Source organism: Podarcis melisellensis, assembly GCF_964234715.1.
Source record: "Podarcis melisellensis genome assembly, chromosome: 8".
Classification (NCBI taxonomy): domain Eukaryota; kingdom Metazoa; phylum Chordata; class Lepidosauria; order Squamata; family Lacertidae; genus Podarcis; species Podarcis melisellensis.
The window spans coordinates 7,957,743-7,975,170 of NC_138540.1; the positions used below are offsets into that span (position 1 = coordinate 7,957,743).

General features: G+C 47.0%; 1 protein-coding gene across 1 annotated transcript in view; it reads left to right on the forward strand.

Moving 5' to 3' along the window:
- CUX2 (cut like homeobox 2) overlaps positions 1–17,428 on the forward strand; it is a 236,804-nt gene that overhangs the window by 166,217 nt on the left and 53,159 nt on the right. Inside the window, exon 4 of the mRNA XM_081923033.1 lies at positions 252–330. Coding sequence (XP_081779159.1) covers positions 252–330 — 79 coding nt within the window. The remainder of the gene's footprint in view (positions 1–251; positions 331–17,428) is intronic.

Here is a 17,428-nt window from a genome sequence, read left to right on the forward strand (position 1 = left end):
CCTGGTCCTCTTCTGACACTCTGACCACTACACCTCACCGCAAGACATTCATTAAATAATAAATTAAATTCCTTAATGTATTATGTTATTTTACCACCTTCAGGGTGGTTCTGCCTCCGGCACTCAAGCTGTCTTGGGCTGTCCGATTTGCAGCGTCTTCACCTGAGAGCACAACTTTGCGGGAGAAAACTGCATTTCCCTTGATGGTTCCTGCGTGGTTTTAGTTACTGTTATTTTTATCTTCCCCTCAGGTGGTTGCTCTTAGTAAAAGAAGCAAAGAAGCAGAAGCGGCGTTCCTGAGTGTTTACAAGCAACTGATTGAAGCTCCAGGTATGGTTCGCCTCGGCTCCTTTCGCGGAATTGCTTCTGAAAGGGCAGAATTGTTGTTCTGAGTGCTTAGTTATGATTATCCAGAAGCCTTTGCTCACAGGAGCATCCTCAGGACTCGTTTGCTGTGGAAAAGGCGACGGCTAACAAGATGCCTAAGTCTCTTTTTATATTAGCGGTGCCATGAAAATGATAACCACAAAACAGGCCTTTTCATCCCTTGCAGTGCATCCAGTGGTGTAGCGTGGGGAGTGCAGGGGGGCCCGGCCGCACCGGGCGCAACATCTGGGGGTTAGGGTTAGGGTGCGCAAATCCACGGGTTAGGGGGCGCCAATTCACGGGTTAGGGGGCGCAAATCCACAGGTTAGGGGGCACGAATTACCGTATTTTTTGCACCATAACACTCACTTTTTTCCTCCTAGAAAGCAAGGGGAAATGTCTGTGCGTGTTATGGAGCGAATGCCTGCGGGTGGTGCATCTGCTGCAGTTGTGAGCAGAGGATCCATGGTTCCCCTTCCTTCCCTCCTCCGTGGTTACAAAGCATGGATCCACATGGATCCTCAGGATTTTTGCATTGGGCTACTCCAAACTCACTGTCAGATCATATGTCTGCATGAACCACAAAAATCATATACAGTGGTGCCTCGCAAGACGAAATTAATTCGTTCCGCAAGTCTCTTCGTCTTGCGAGTTTTTCGTCTTGCGATGCACGGTTTTCCATAGGAATGCATTGAAAATCAATTAATGCGTTCCTATGGAAAAAGCCTTCCCCCGACCTCTTCTGGCGGGCGGCATTTTAAAATCGCCCGGGACAGCGGAGGACTTCTCCGCTGTCCGGGGCGATTTAAAAGCCCCTGGGAAGGCAGGCAGGGGGGACAAAGGCTTTCCCGCCCGGCCGCCCGGCTTCGGGACATCGTTCCGATGCCGGGCGGCTGGGGGAGGCTTTCCTGCCCCACCGCCCGGCATCGGGACGATGCCCCGATGCCGGGCGGCTGGGGGAGGCGTTCCTGCCCCACCGCCCGGCATCGGGACGATGCCCCGATGCCGGGCGGCTGGGGGAGGCTTTCCTGCCCCACCGCCCGGCATCGGGACGATGCCCCGAAGCCGGGCGGGGGGGGAGGCGTTCCTGCCCCACCGCCCGGCATCGGGATGATGCCCCGAAGCCGGGCGGGGGGGAGGCTTCAAAAGCCGTCAGGGGGCTTTTAAATCGCCCCGGACAGTCCCGGGGCGATTTAAAAGCCCCCGGTTAGGCAGGCAGGGGGGGGCAAAAGTCTTTGCCCCCCCTGCCTGCCTTCAAAAGCCGTCCGGGATAGCGGGAAGCGCTTCCCTGCTATCCCGGACCGCTTTTAAAATGCTGGCGGTGGGGAGCAAAGCCTTTCGCCCCCGCCGGCCTTCCTGGACCTCTTCTGAAGTCCGGAGGGGGGGGAAGGCTTTGCTCCCCACCGCCAGCATTTAAAAAAAGGTCCCCGAGATTTCCCTATGGGCTTTCGTCTTGCGATGCAAGCCCATAGGGAAAATCGTCTAGCGAAGCGTCGCAAAAACCGAAAAACCCTTTCGTCTTGCGGGTTTTTCGTCTTGCGAGGCATTCGTCTAGCGGGGCACCACTGTATCCACTATTTCGTTTAGAATATTTTTTTCCTTGTTTTCCTCCTCTAAAAACTACGTGTGTGTTATGGTCTGGTGCGTGTTATAGAGCGAAAAATACGTACTTGCCATGCCCCGGGTGCTGACAACCCACGCTATGCCACTGAGTGCATCCTCACTTCCTACTTTTGTGTGTCATCAGAGCTGCTTGCTTGGGGGTGTTCCAGATTTCCTCAGCAGCCGGAGTCGATTTGGATCTCTCCGATTTTATTTTTGAAAGTTGCTAGTTCTTGTGATGGTGAATATTTGCTAAGTTCTAACTTTAGTCCTTATTTGAAGGCATGTTTTGTTACGTCACAGTAGACCCCTCCTGGGAGAATGTGAAGTGGGAATGCCTGTTCTAAGATGCTGTCTGGCTGTTGTTTCTGTAAGTCAGGCATAGGCAAACTCGGCCCTCCAGATGTTTTGGGACTACAACTCCCATCATCCCTAGCTAAGAGTTGTCAGGGATGATGGGAGTTGTAGTCCCAAAACATCTGGAGGGCCGAGTTTGCCTATGCCTGCTATAAGTACATATATTATTGTGATGATATTATACAATACATGTTAAAATTACTATTACACAGTATGATCACATATTGCACAGGGGTTGTGTTAGGGGGGTGGTGTGTCGATGCAAAAGCACGTACAGTGGTACCTCAGGTTACATACGCTTCAGGTTACAGATGCTTCAGGTTACAGACCCTGCTAACCCAGAAATAGTACCTTGGGTTAAGAACTTTGCTTCAGGATGAGAACAGAAATCATGCGGCAGCTGCATGGCGGCAGTGGAAGGCCCCATTAGCTAAAGTGGTGCTTCAGGTTAAGAACAGTTTCAGGTTAAGAACGGACCTCCGGAACGAATTAAGTATTTAACCCGAGGTGCCACTGTATACTCAAACCACCCCTGTGTGACCGTCCTTCCAGAGCCAGTGTACAAGATGAGCTATGCTCCCCCCCCCCCAAAGAAAACTTTTAAGCTTTCTGCCTTCCTTACCATGGTCTGGGAGGCTTGCAAGATATCGCAAGTTCCTTTGAGTTCCTGTAAGATCTCAGGAGAGCATCCCAGAGCACAATTGCAGCCAGCCAGCATTCAGCCACACAAGGTTGAAATTGCGCAGCTTAACCATGTATAAGATATGATCGGACTGTATCATATATATTATATAATAAGTGTATTATATATTCATATTATACAATGATAGGCCAGGTTCAGCTAACTAGTCGTGCCAGCAGAAGCCTGCACAAGGACTTCTACCAATGTAACAGGGATTTTCCCCCCTCTCCTCCTCCCACCCACCCTTGCAGCCCCCTCCAAAAGTAAAATTGGCTTGGCTTAGAGGTGCCGGGGAAACCCCTGGAGGAGAAAGTAGATCATTCCATTGGGTTAGCAGAAATCCTTGGGCTGGTGGAGCAATCTTCTTAGCACTATGTTGAATTTCTCCCAATCATAGTAATAATAATGTTGCCTGACTAATCAGTGACACATTTTTTTTGTCCCATTAAAGTTGGCAGACCTAACTGATAGGTGGTCACTGTAATTGTCTTTTCCTGGTGTGGGCATTTGGACCATACAGTGCAAAGTTTTGCCGGAGCGGTTTTATCGCTGAGCATCCGTCTCTCCACCTGCCCCTCCGGCGTTTCTGACTTCATTTCCCCCGCTGCGTCGGGTCTCGCCTATCGCTCCCTGCATGGCAGGAAGGGCTCGTGGTGAGCTGGTGTCCCCCGTGTTCTTTTTGAAGAGGTAGCAGAACAGACAAGAGGAAACATCTTTTGCTATCGCTGTATTTCAGTGCCTGAGCCAAATCTGTCTTGACAATAAAAAAGGAATACATTTGCTCTCGCCTTGTAATAACGCTGCCGCGATCCGCGCTTGTCTCTTTGACAGCAAGTTAACTAAGATGACTGAACTCCCTTCACAGCAAAGGGGCAGACAATGGAATTTAGATTTGATGGGTTGGAAGGGTTGCGATGCATATGGCCATACCTCTCAGGTATTCCTTGTTGTGTGCGTTTGACAAAAGGATTATGGAGCTGTAAGGCAGGAGCAGTGTTTCTCCACCTTTCCTTTACCACTTGCAAGCCCAGATTTTGGAATTTGAAATCCGGAAGGGAAACAACTACCTAGTCCTCATGGCTGTGAAGATTAGCTTGCAAACAGGTGAGCTATGCCTGATTGAATGTCAGAAGTCAGTGAGGGGGCTGAGAAGAGGTTCCATTGTTTGAAGCTGAGGGTGGAGCTCTAGTTCTCGGCTGATGTTGATTAAAATATTTTTCATTCGTTCTTGTAAATGGTTTCACTGCAATCCAATTCCTATATGCTTCTACACTCAGAAGTACCGTATTTTTTGCTCTATAAGACTCACTTTTTCCCTCCTAAAAAGTAAGGGGAAATGTGTGTGTGTCTTATGGAGCGAATGCAGGCTGCACAGCTATCCCAGCAGCCAGAACAGCAAGAGGGATTGCTGCTTTCACTGCGCAGCGATCCCTCTTGCTGTTCTGGCTTCTGAGATTCAGAATATTCTATTTCTTGTTTTCCTTCTCCAAAAACTTGGTGTGTCTTGTGGTCTGGTGCGTCTTATAGAGCAAAAAATACAGTAAACGGCACTGAGTTCAGCAGGAGTTACTCTGAAGTAACTCAGAAGGATTGCAGGCTAAATATTGCAGCTCCGTTTACTGTCTCTATAAATTCATTCCATCTTTGTTTGTTTTAGTTTTCTTCATGTGTGTCCAGTCCAGTGTGGCAGCTCTTATATTATCTGCAAGGACAAAAGAGGTCCTAAGATTTGATCAGAACACTCACCTCACGAGAGGTTCCAATGAATATTCTGCCTAGGAACATTAGGGGTTATCCATCAGTGAGAAAAAAGACCTTTTGAAGAAACGAACAAATACTCAAAATTGCAGCTATGAATAAATTAACAGAAGTGGCTTAAAGAAGAAATAGCTCTGATACTATTGATGAAAAAGTGACAATGCTTGTTTGGGTTTTGGAACTAGAATGCCAAGGACTGGATATGTCAGCAGTGCTCGGAATTGGTTTGTTTTGTAGTTATCATGATCCTTTGACTTTGAGGGGCTGATTCTTGTGTTCAGTTCCCTTGCCTTTATTTAATTCTTGTATTTATTATTATTATAGTTTAGTGCATTTATGTACCACCCGATTAAGACCTTTAGAGGCCCTAAGGAGCGGAAAGATTAAAGCACTTGCCCCCATATACAACTCAAAGGAAAAACAGTACTAAAATAATATTTCGTTTTTCGAAATGGCACAAAGCTTACATGGCATGCTGCAATGTTGTGCATGGTTATCGTGTGCAACACATGACAAGATCTGATTCCCTTGCATTGCTTTGATTTACATTAGTAGAACACCCCCCTGGTTTAGGTGGGAGGAAGTGATAAAAGGAGACCAGGGAAAGTGGGGTGTAAGAAAGTCTCACAAAGTTCTGATTTTTCCCGTGATTTATAGTTTTGATGTGGGGGTTGAGGGGGGGGAATGCCAAATGTCAAATTCTTTCAATAATTTCTCATTTCCGGCAGTGCCCCTGCTTTGCTTTAATTTGTTGGAAGCTGCCCAGAGTGGCTGGAGCAACCCAGTCAAATGGATGGCATATAAATATGTTGTTGTTGTTGTTTGCTGGTACCTTAAACACATGCTTAGGTAAAGGTAAAGGGACCCCTGACAGTTCAGTTCAGTCGCGAACGACTCTGGGGTTCCGACGCTCATTTCGCTTTACAGGCTGAGGGAGCCGGCGTTTATCCGCAGTTTTTCCAGGTTATGTGGCTAAGCCATTTCTGGCGCAATGGAACACCCTACATCAGAGCAGCGCACGGAAACGCCGCTTACCTTCCCGCCAGAGTGGTACCTATTGATCTACTTGTACTTTTTGGCGTGCTTTTCGAACACATGCTTAGTCAGCTTATTATATAATCCAGCACTGTGATGGTCCATGATTGGTGCCCATGCTCAGGGTCCACTCAGTCACCAATAGAAATTTAGAAATAGACAGCATTGCCTCTTATGATTGGCTGGCAGTAGGATGGTGCTCAATTGGCCAGTCCGCCTTTTCTCCTTTCCTTATCAAGGTGACCACTTTTGCTGCACTCAGGGTCAGCTGCAAGGACATGGCACACTCTTGAGTCTGTTTCTGGGTCTGACCCCACCAGAGTCTCTGGCCCGATCAGTCCTCCGCTCACCTCCTTGCCCTGGAACCAAACCCTGACCTGCCAGAGTGCAGCTTAGCTGAGTCTGTCAAGCTCCTAACAGCCAGAGTCCTACAAGAGAGCTTCTAAGAGGATGTTAATTCGTTTTCCAGGCAGTTAGGAGTTTGGGCAAAGCGGGTGTATGTCTATTCCCTCCCCTGTCATTAAATTTCATCATGGAGCATGAAACTATAAGGACTCTATGCTCTGCGATGGGTCACACACAAACCAGCCTCACACTGCAATTTTCCAGTGCACCCTTGCTCCTTTTTCCTTGAATACTCCTCTCCCCCAGAATGAATCTTTCCCTGCAGGTATTCCACCTATATATTTGTTGTATATTTGTTGACGAGCAAATTCTTTGTAGAACGTTTCAGAAGCAACAAACAAGTTCCTGATTCAACACTTTTTTAGACAGATTTCTTCGAGGGATGGTGTGTTTCTTTGGTTGAGTGTGTGTGTGTTTTGAATGGCTTCTGCCAATGCAAACGTCAAGCGGAGAAAGGCAGCGAGAAAGTCTGATTGCTCAGCAAGTATTTTGATAAAGTGAGCCCGGGCTTGTGTGTCTGTAATTACGGGAAGAAGGGAAAAAATCATAAATCTTCTTGATATTGTTCAGACAGATGTGGCATGGAGGAGAGGGACGGGTGTGTGTCTGTGTTGGGCTGGGAGGGTGGCAGGGAAGGGAAGCAGTAAAATCGTGTTAAAAGCATAATTAATGTCATTGTTGTCGAGGATGGTTTGATTTAAGCCTCCCTTTTGACTTGCATGGTGGTGATGGATGATGTCTTCATTGTGTTTTAGCTTTCATGGGGGCGGGGAGATCTAAACAAACCACAGACTTGTTGGAGAAAGTAACTTGTTAAGAAAGGGCAGGGCTAGGAATATGTGGGGTGTACGTAACATAATAGGGGCCAGGATTCAGCTTCCTTGGGATCCCAACTTTCAAGATTCTAGACCTCAAGATTCTCGCAATATACCGTATTTTTTGCTCTATAAGACTCACTTTTTCCCTCCTAAAAAGTAAGGGGAAATGTGTGTACGTCTTATGGAGCGAATGAAGGCTGTGCAGCTATCCCAGAAGCTAGAACAGCAAGAGGGATGGCTGCTTTTGCTGCGCAGCGATCCCTCTTGTTGTTCTGGCTTCTGAGATTCAGAATATTTTTCTTCTTGTTTTCTTCCTCCAAAAACTAGGTGCGTCTTATGGTCTGGGGCGTCTTATAGAGCGAAAAATACGGTATTTGCAAGGGCCTCGCATAATGAAATGATATGGCCTAGGACCCTCATACCTACAGGACCGCCTCTCCTGGTATGTCCCACGGAGGACCTTATGGTCTTCAAACAAAAACATCTTGGAGGTCCTGGGCCACAGAGAGGTTAAGCTGGCCTCAACCAGAGCCAGGGCCTTTTCGGCTTTGGCTCCAATCTGGTGGAACGCTTTGTCACAAGAGACTAGGGCCCTGCGGGACTTGACATCTTGACATCAAGACAGAGCTGTTCCACAGGGCCTTTGGCCAAGGCACAGCCTGACGGCCTCCTTTGGTAATCCTCAAAGAACTCTAGCCCAATTGTTGCCATTAATCTGATTTGAACTGATTTTATAATGAAATGATTTTTGAATGTTGTATCATTTTACTGTTGTTAGCCGCTCTGAGCCCAGCTTCGGGTGGGGAGGGTGGGATATAAATAAATTTTTTTTATTTTTATTTATTTTATTATTGTTGTTGTTGTTGTTATCATTATCTCAGGAGTTATCTCATTGTTTCAGCCGGGGAGCTCTTATATTCTGTCCTTGTCCCCAGCTGCAGGAGAAAACAGGTTGGGCAGAGGAGAAGGACGACTTTCATCTGTGTGCTGTAATATGACTGCTTTTGCACGTACAAACTTCTGCCAGAAATTTGTTAGTTGGGGCCACTGTGGTTGAATTCACATGTGCATGTGTTATATTTGAACCTGTGGAGTCTAGAGGCTGCTCCTCTGCATTGTTCTTCATTATGAACACGCCTCTTAGGGTGTTGTTGGGGGTAATGCAACATTTAAAAACGAGAGGGAAATGTCTCCCAAAAGCTCAGTATTGTAATACCCGATACTGTTTAGGGTGTGATGTCATTAGGCTGCATTAATTGCAAGCGGCATGTGAGGGCATTTGTTAACGTGGGGCGACCGTGCAGTGTGAAGGGTCTCTTGATGCAAGCAGGACGTTGAAAGATGGTGTACAGAGCCCAGGTTGGTCTTGCTAAGGTCAGGATTCACCACAAAGTCCTTTAAAAATGAACAGTTAATGTAAAAGAGGCAAGGGGAGAGATACAGGATTTGTTATGGTAGCTTCTATGCCGTGACGGGGTGAGCTCCCGTTGCTCAGTCCCTGCTCCTGCCAACCTAGCAGTTCGAAAGCACGTCAAAGTGCAAGTAGATAAATAGGTACCACTCTGGCGGGAAGGTAAACAGCGTTTCTGTGTGCTGCTCTGGTTCGCCAGAAGCGGCTTAGTCATGCTGGCCACATGACCCAGAAGCTGTACACCGGCTCCTTCAGCCAGTGAAGTGAGATGAACGCCACAATCCCAGAGTCGGCCACGACTGGACCTAATGGTCAGGGGTCCCCTTTACCTTTTTATGCCTTCTAAAAAGAGGCCAGCAATTGTCTGGTTGATTTCTGTGTCGCTTCTTCATTTTGAAAAGAGACCCCAGAGGTGGGCAGAAAGCAGGCTTGCAAACTAGCGAGCCGTGAGGAAAGAAGGTTTGAGCACCACAGAAGAGTGAGAAAGTGCAGGGTGCTTCCTTACACTGAGACAGAGAGTCTTTGCCCATGCAGCCCCGCTGTCATGGCCCCAAATAATCCTTGGAGGCAAAGTCCACCAATGAGGCACCCCAGGAGGAGATGGATCAACCCCCTGATCCATCCCATGTGGAGCCCATATCTCATCCCCCGAACCCCAGGGGGACATACTGTTGGTCCACAGATTTCTTGGGGGATCAGGGAGGCCCTTAGGTGACCACCCAACAGCTTGAAGAAGCCAGTTGCTACAGAGGAAGGCACCATCACTATGGCTAATCACATGTAGCATTCCTGGGGCATGATGATGATGATGAAGAAGATGCTAATACCCCACCTTTTTCCCAAACAAGGACTCGAGGTGACTTACAGATAAAATAGGTAAAGGTAAAGGGACCCCTGACCATTAGGTCCAGTCGTGGCCGACTCTGGGGTTGCGGTGCTCATCTCGCTCTATAGGCCGAGGGAGCCGGCGTACAGCTTCCGGGTCATGTGGCCAGCATGACTAAGCCGCTTCTGGCGAACCGGAGCAGCACACAGAAACGCCATTTACCTTCCCGCCAGAGTGGTACCTATTTATCTACTTGCACTTTGAGGTGCTTTTGAACTGCTAGGTGGGCAGGAGCAGGGACCGTACAATGGGAGCTCACCCCGTCGCGGGGATTCAATCCACCGACCTTCTGATCGGCAAGTCCTAGGCTCTGTGGTTTAACCCACAGCACCATCCGCGTCCCACTACAGTTAAAATAGAAGTGGTTAAAAACATAGGGGGGAAACAATTCATAAGCGGTTAAACGCAAATAATTAAATGTGTGTGTGTTTGTGTATTAAAACATGCAGATAATTACAATACAAATATCACAACACCATCCCTTTCCTTAAAAGCAGCCAGTCCTAAAAGCCTCTTGGAATAAGTAAGTCTTCACCTGCCAGCAGAAGGAGAACAAGGAGGAGCCAGTCTAACTTCCCTAGGAAGGGAGCTCCAGAGTCTGGGACCAGCCACCAAGCATATCTAGCCCAGGTTTTGAAGATCTGCCTGTTGCTTCAGGATACTGCTGGGACAACTTGTAGGATTTGCCTCAGCGGCCGGATCACTAACCCCGGTTCTGAAACTCACACCTAGGTCCCTCTCCTTTTTTTTTTAAATATAAATATTTATTAGAGTTTTTGAATAAAAGAATACAGTAATAATAAACATGTTTTGACAAAATTTCATGATATCCTTGAACTTCCTCACGTCTCCCGCTCCCACTTACATCATTAGTAAATTTTTGTCTCTCCAAGGTGCTGATCTTGCCACCTTCACTTTTTTCTCTGCCTAGAATTCTGGAACTACTGGTGTCCTCCTTGCTTGGGCCAACCTGTTGGGTATCCCCATGGATTGGGACACCATTGTTGTCTACTCTGACTGACAGCCCCTCTCAAGTGTGAAGAAGGGACTGAACCTGGGGCTATCTGCATTCAAAGGACGTTCCCTATCACATTGCTATGCGGCCATTTGAGGAAAAGGTAGCTGGGCTTTTCATGAAATGCACAGTTTGGAAAAGTTCCAGCAACCAAAATGACCATGGGGGTGGAGCAACTCTCCAATGAGGAAAGGTTGTGGCATTTGGGACACTTTGGTTTAGGGAAAAGGTGAGAAATAGGTGGTGGGATAACAAGGAGGGAGCCAGTCGGACCTCTCATGGGAGGGAGTTTGGCTGTATGAATGGTGTGTCATGGGTCACCAACATGGTGCCCTCCAGATGTTGATGAACTACAACTCCCATCATTCCAGATCCCTGGGAGTGGGTTACCCCTGCTTCAGATGGATTAACAGAAAAGAGGTTTCCCAGTGGCTTACTAGGCCCAGTAGCATTGCTGTGTGGCTTTAGAGCCCAACCACTAGGGCGGCAAATACATCTGAGAAACCTCTACCCTCGCAAATTGCCATATTGAGCACTCCAAAAATTGCAGTTTAGTTAAAATCAACAACATGGTTTGAGGTTTCATTCATGTGTGTGTGAGAGAGAGAGAGAGGGAGAGATGAGTTTTTGTCAAGACTGAAATGTACGTCAGCAGGGCTCTGGGCATGTCTGTTCCTTTGCAACAGGCGTGTTGTTAGGGGGTGAAGTGGGATGAGGAGTCTTTTCTGCTGGGCGCGGGATCTTCTGCCCCTTCTTATAAACTAAACTAAAAATAAGCAATGCATCAGGTCCCAGAGCAGGCTACAACAATTCAAAATATCAGAAACAGTTTAAAACAAATCTGTCACAGGAATATGGTGGGTCCCATAGGCGCCGACTCCATGGGGCCTGAGGGGGCCCGAGCCCCCTCAAAAATTCCCCCCCCCAATAATTTAAGAAAATTATTAGTTATATTATGCTTTGTAAAATCACAAAATTATGTTGGTATTTTTTATTTTCCTTGTTTGACGATAGTTACCTTTTAATATACATTCAGTAATGAGTTAAAACAAAGCCACTCCCGATCTAGAGAGGGGGTGGGGTTGCGGGCTCTCGACCCATCAACAATCTCGCGGGGGCTGGCGTCAGCAGCGGGAATTCCCCCTAGCTCATTAATATTCACCGCCCACGGCGGCAGCCAATCGGCTGCCGCAAAGGGCGGGCCCTCACAGGTTCACTTAAGGTCGGGGCAGCCCGGGGCTCGCCCCTTTCGTTCCCCCAGCAGCAGCGGTTTGGAGGTCTTGGGCCCCCCCAATATTTTTTATAAGTCGGTATGGGCCCCCGCCCCCCCCCCCAATATTTTTTATAAGTCGGCGCCCCTGGTGTGTCCTGAAAACATGTGTCTCAGGTGTCGAAGGCCAGGTGAAGAGCTGCGTACTGCAGAAACACACCTCCGTGGGGGAGGGGCTGTCATAGAGATGGCCCTCTCCTGGGTCGCCGACACCCCAAGCTTCTGAGGGTGATGGAATTACCCTAGGAAGACGCTGTGGGGGAGGAGGTGGTCTTTCTGATACTTGCATCCAACATTAGTTACGCTCAGAGTAGATCCATTGAAATGAATGGACCTGACTAACTGCACAGTCATAACTGCCTATTTGGAAGTAAGCCTTATACAGTTCAATGGGACTTACTCCCTGGTAAATGGGATTTGGGATTGCATGCTCTCTTAGGTAGATATATTTATAAAAAAATAAAGAAAACTTGCTCATAGGGTAGCAGATCTAGTGAGCCTCCAACCAACCACTGTCTTAATTTGCTTAGAGACCTAAATTTGCATCTATTAGCATACACAATTTTTATGCGAATTTTTGCCATGGCTTTGTACCCTTAGTCTATGAAGTACCTAGCAATCCCCTTGTTTCATAAGACATTGTCAAAATGTGTTTTATTTTCTTCTTCATCCACCTTCATTATGTGTGTGTGTGTGTGTGTGTGTGTGTTTTCCTGGAAGCCCTACGGAGTCAATACTTTATTACCCAAAAGGCTGACTTGAACAGAGAAGGGGAAAGTCATCCCCCCCACACACATACCTTTTTTCTGGTTGATGCAAAAACTGTTTCCAGAATAAATTGGGGGTTGCAAGTAATGTTCAACAGCACCTCCTCGTGGCCGGACGTCAAATAGGTGATCTAGATAGCAAGGCTTGCTTCAAAGACCGACTTCACTGAGTTTGGTCTCTTCCTGCGAACGTTCCATCGAATGCAGTCAAAGTAAATTAGCCGTTAGTGCTCTCAGGCCATAGCAAGCATGACTTTAAAGTACTATTTTGTTATATATTTTTCTGGCTTTGCCGGAAAAGTTCCCACGGAGGGAGAAACCAAACCTGAAAGTCAGTTGCCCTGTTGTTATCTTTTCATTCAGCAGCCTAACAGCCCACGTATAGAAGCTGTTCTTTACCCTGTTGGTGCGACAAATCATGCTTCTATATCTTCTGCGCAAGGGCAGGAAATCAAGAAAGTGCCGGCCAGGTTGTGAATCATCCCTAAGAATTTTCCTCACTCTCCTGAGGCAACGTTCTCCCGCTATTCCATCCAGCGGATTCACGGGACAGCCCATAATATATTGTGCTGTATTCACCACCCTCTGTAGGCACTTATTCCCTTAGTGTGACAGAGTCATGGGCATTGCTCAAACCTAAGAATAGTCTTGCTGGATTAGATCAAAAGCTCACCTGGTCTAGCGCCGCCTCCCAACACCAGCTGGCCAGGTGCTTCTGGGAAACCTCCCCTCTAGGAAGACTGTGACAACAACCAAACCACAGTTTAAGACATGGAGTTTGTCCATGTCTTCAGTACCTTGGAATAAGGAAGCTTTCATTTAGCTTTCTTGGCTGATAGCTACTGATATATTTCTCCCCTTCCATGAATTTCCCTAATCTCCACATAAAGTATCTAACCAGAGGATATCCTCTGTGTTTTTGTTACAGATAGGTAGCCATGTTGGTCTGCCATAGTCAAAACAAAAAAAATTCCTTCCAGTAGCACCTTAAAGTCCAACTAAGTTAGTTGTTGGTATGAGCTTTCGTGTGCATGCACACTCGTGTGCATGTGTATCTGAAGAAGTGTGCATGCACACGAAAGCTCATACCAAGAACTAACTTAGTTGGTCTTTAAGGTGCTACTGGAAGGAATTTTTTTTTGTTTTGACTGTATTTTTGTTTTTTAAATTAAAACTTAAAGCATCACCAATGGGCACCATCATATAGCCTGATCCAGATCATTGCTAGGAGTCTGAGGCATGGGCCCCAAATCTTCTTTTTTTATTTTTTAGGGTGGGTAATGAATTCAGAGGAAATTGAATTGTGGGGGGTGATCTGACTTAGTGGGTAGGGGGAAATAAATTATAGAAATACATTGAAGCTGACTATATCTAGAGATGATTTAAGAATAATGAAGGGGGATAACTGGAGGGGAATTGAATTGACTCGCATCAGGACCTGTTGGGAAATGAACTGGGGATGGGGGGGTAAATGAATTAATCAGGAGCTGATTTCGGGTGATCTGGGGCAGAGTGCAAATTCATTTTAAAATTATCTGGGGTGACTTGGGTGGGGAATTAGTTGGATTGCCGTCTGCAATATTTAAATTCCAAGTTTTGCATATGCAAAATTGACGAACATTTGTGCCTTTTGGTCCTATGTCTGGAACCTTTCATGTATCCATCAGGGCCCCTGCCTAGGTGTGCCTGTGTTTAAGAATTTAATATCCCTCCAGGGTAGTGTCTGCCCCCCACATCTTTGGGCAACAAAGTCCATTCATTCTTTAATATTTGTTGGAATTAGTTCTTTTGCTAGTACTGAACCCATGGTCAATTGACTTTGATGCATGACTCCAAGTTCAAATATTTGTGCATGTGAGAAAGAGATTTTCTCTCTGTATTGCTTAGATCAGTATCATCATCCAGTAGCCTATAGAGCATGTGATGTTGCCTTACTCCAGGGACAGCCAACACTGTGTCCTGGAGAAGTTGTTGGACTCCAGGTCCCATCAGCCCCTGCCACCATGGCCAAAGGTGAGAGGTGATGGGAGCTAGAGCTGTTCAGTCTGTAAAGCATAATATTGCTTTACACAGACACAGTCAATTGGTTCTAATCTTCTTGTTGTTGTTTAGTCATTTAGCCGTGTCCGACTCTTTGTGACCCCCTGGACCAGAGCATGCCAGGCACTCCTGTCTTCCACCGCCTCCCGCAGTTTGGTCAAACTCATGTTAGTAGCTTCGAGAACACTGTTCAACCACCTCATCCTCTGTCGCCCCCTTCTCCTTATGCCCTCCATCTTTCCCAACATCAGGGTCTTTTCCAGGGAGTCTTCTCTTCTCATGAGGTGGCCAAAGTATTGGAGCCTCAGCTTCAGGATCTGTCCTTCCAGTAAGCACTCAGGGCTGATTTCCTTCAGAATGGAGAGGTTTGATCTTCTTGCAGTCCATGGGGCTCTCAAGAGTCTCCTCCAGCACCATAATTCAAAAGCATCCATTCTTCTGCGATCAGCCTTCTTTATGGTCCAGCTCTCACTTCCATACATCACTAGGGGGAAAACCATAGCTTTAACTATATGGACCTTTGTCGGCAAGGTGATGTCTCTGCTTTTTAAGATGCTGTCTAGGTTTGTCTACCCTGTATTATCTCTTCCACCTGCCAGTGGCTCTCCAAGAATAGAGACTACTAGAGGGTATTCATGGTTTGTCCATGTTTCTAGTCCTTAAACATGTGAGAATGTGGGATGCAGAACCCCCTTTAGTCCTCTTAATTAGAGAAGAGTTCTGATGGTCCTCCTGTGTTGTGATTTTGCTGTCCTGTGTAGTCTTGCCTACTGATGGATTTATAGCATTTCATTGTACTCTGCTGTATATATTTATGCTGCTCACAGTTTGTTTGTTTGTTTGTTTGTTTGTTTGTTTGTTGGAGGGGGGCTAGGGCCCCCCAAATTGTTGTGCAAATAAATTGCAGAAGTAGCTGTGATAGTCAGGAAGTCTTTGGGGAACCTCCAGTATACCACAGAATACCAGTTAAAGGTACCCCTGCCCGTACGGGCCAGTCGTGTCCGACTCTAGGGTTGTGCGCTCATCTCACTCTATAGGCCGGGGGCCAGCGCTGTCCAGAGACACTTCCGGGTCATGTGGCCAGCGTGACAAAGCTGCTCTGGCGAGCCAGCACCAGCGCAGCACACGGAAACGCCGTTTACCTTCCCGCTATAAAGCGGTACCTATTTATCTACTTGCACTTAGGGGTGCTTTTGAACTGCTACGTGGGCAGGAGCTGGGACCAAAAGACGGGAGCTCACCCCGCCGCGGGGATTCGAACCGCCGACCATACGATCGGCAAGTCCTAGGCACTGAGGTTTTACCCACAGCGCCACCCGCGTCCCATACCAGTTGCTGGAGAGCAAAACAGCAGGAAAGGACTATTGCCTTCAAGCCCTGCCTGGGGGCTTCCTGGAGGATTTGACCACGGTGGGAAGCAAGTTGCTGGACTTTATATACCATTGACCAGATCCTGCAGAGCTGTTCTTGCATCCTCACCTTCCCAGTCCCAGCTGCTGCCCGAGATCCTTTTCACCGGGCCTTTAAGCACCGTTATTCTGCCACCTTTGCTATCACCCTGGCAGCAAAATAAAAAGAGAGCGTACACACAAAGTCTTAGGTGGCATGGTGCGAACGCCATCGGATTCCCATCAGCTCACACCCTGAAGCATGAGGTTTAATTGCCCATATCGTTATCTTAGCTTGCATAGCTGCAAATGTTATTAACAGCCATAAAGTTATCCAGTCCTTTATTCCACCCTCCCTGCTTCAAACCCAGCTACGCTCCACGTCTCTCGCTGATGATCCACCACAGCTGGGCGTCCTACAGGTGGATCATAAGACAGGCAAAAAACGCCGGTGCCCCTTTTATTGGCTCGGGATTTATTGCCTTCCAGTTTCCTGGAGTTTCTCTGAGCTGCAAAAGTGTGATACGCTAAGAAGGGGACACACTCTTCTGCAGGGTGAGATGGAAGAACTTTCAGATGGTAAGAGACCTGTTGACGGTGGAACAGACTCCCTCAGAAAGGTGGCGAGCTCTCCTTCATTTGAGGTTTTTAAACAGAGGTTGAATGGCCATCTGTGAGTTGAGGCCACTATAGGGCAGGCAGAACTTCAGCTCGTGTTGTTTGCTAGCTAGAGTGAAATTTGCATCCACCTACTACACAGCCGAGGAAGGTTTCCTTTTTGGATAGCCTGGGCTTTTAAAAACTCTCAAGGAGTAAATTGTTTCACTGGGTATCAGCTTCTATTTTTATTGTTAATACAATTAATTTTTAACTGCTTTCTAAACCACTATCTCAAGGCGATCTGCACATAAAAGAATTAAAAACGGTTGAAAACACAAAAACAACAAATAGATTTAAAACAAGACAGAAGCCCTTACAAGTGGGCGCTTGTGGTTTGCCAAGACCCTTTTATCCGGCTGGGAAACCCTATTTCCAGAAAGTGCAGATGGCAGGTGCCTGTCATATCTCAACAGGGGTGCTGTTGCACAGAACAGGGGCAGCCACACTAAAGGCCCTGCTCGAAGTTACTGCAGGGAAAAGGATGAGTGTCTCTCTGTGTGTAGAAACCTCCACATTTCCTTGGCCGAAATATAATCACCTGTACACAGATAAGCGTCTCAGCCGTTGCCTGGCCCTATCCACCACTGGGATGTGGCCCCCAAAAGATTTGCTCATGAGGGAATATGGCCCTTGGGCTGAAAGAGATTTCTCATTCCTGGTGGAAACTTTCCAAGGCCAGGAATGTTTTTTATTTCCATAAAAATGCGCACCCCGTTCTTTCCATCCCGAAAGGGGTTGCTTATAAAAGTGTCTTGCAAAAGCATAAGAACAAGTTCTAAAAAAATAAGAACCACCCATTGTTAAATACACAGTGACCAGTGTGATAGCGGTATCACAGGAAAAGACGCCAAGACTAACAACCCAATAAATCAAATTAAGCAGAATCAAAAGCTTGCTTAAAAGGAAAGAAAGAAATATCTCCAGTTTCTGGCAGCACACAAATAAAGAATAAGATATCGTGACCTCCT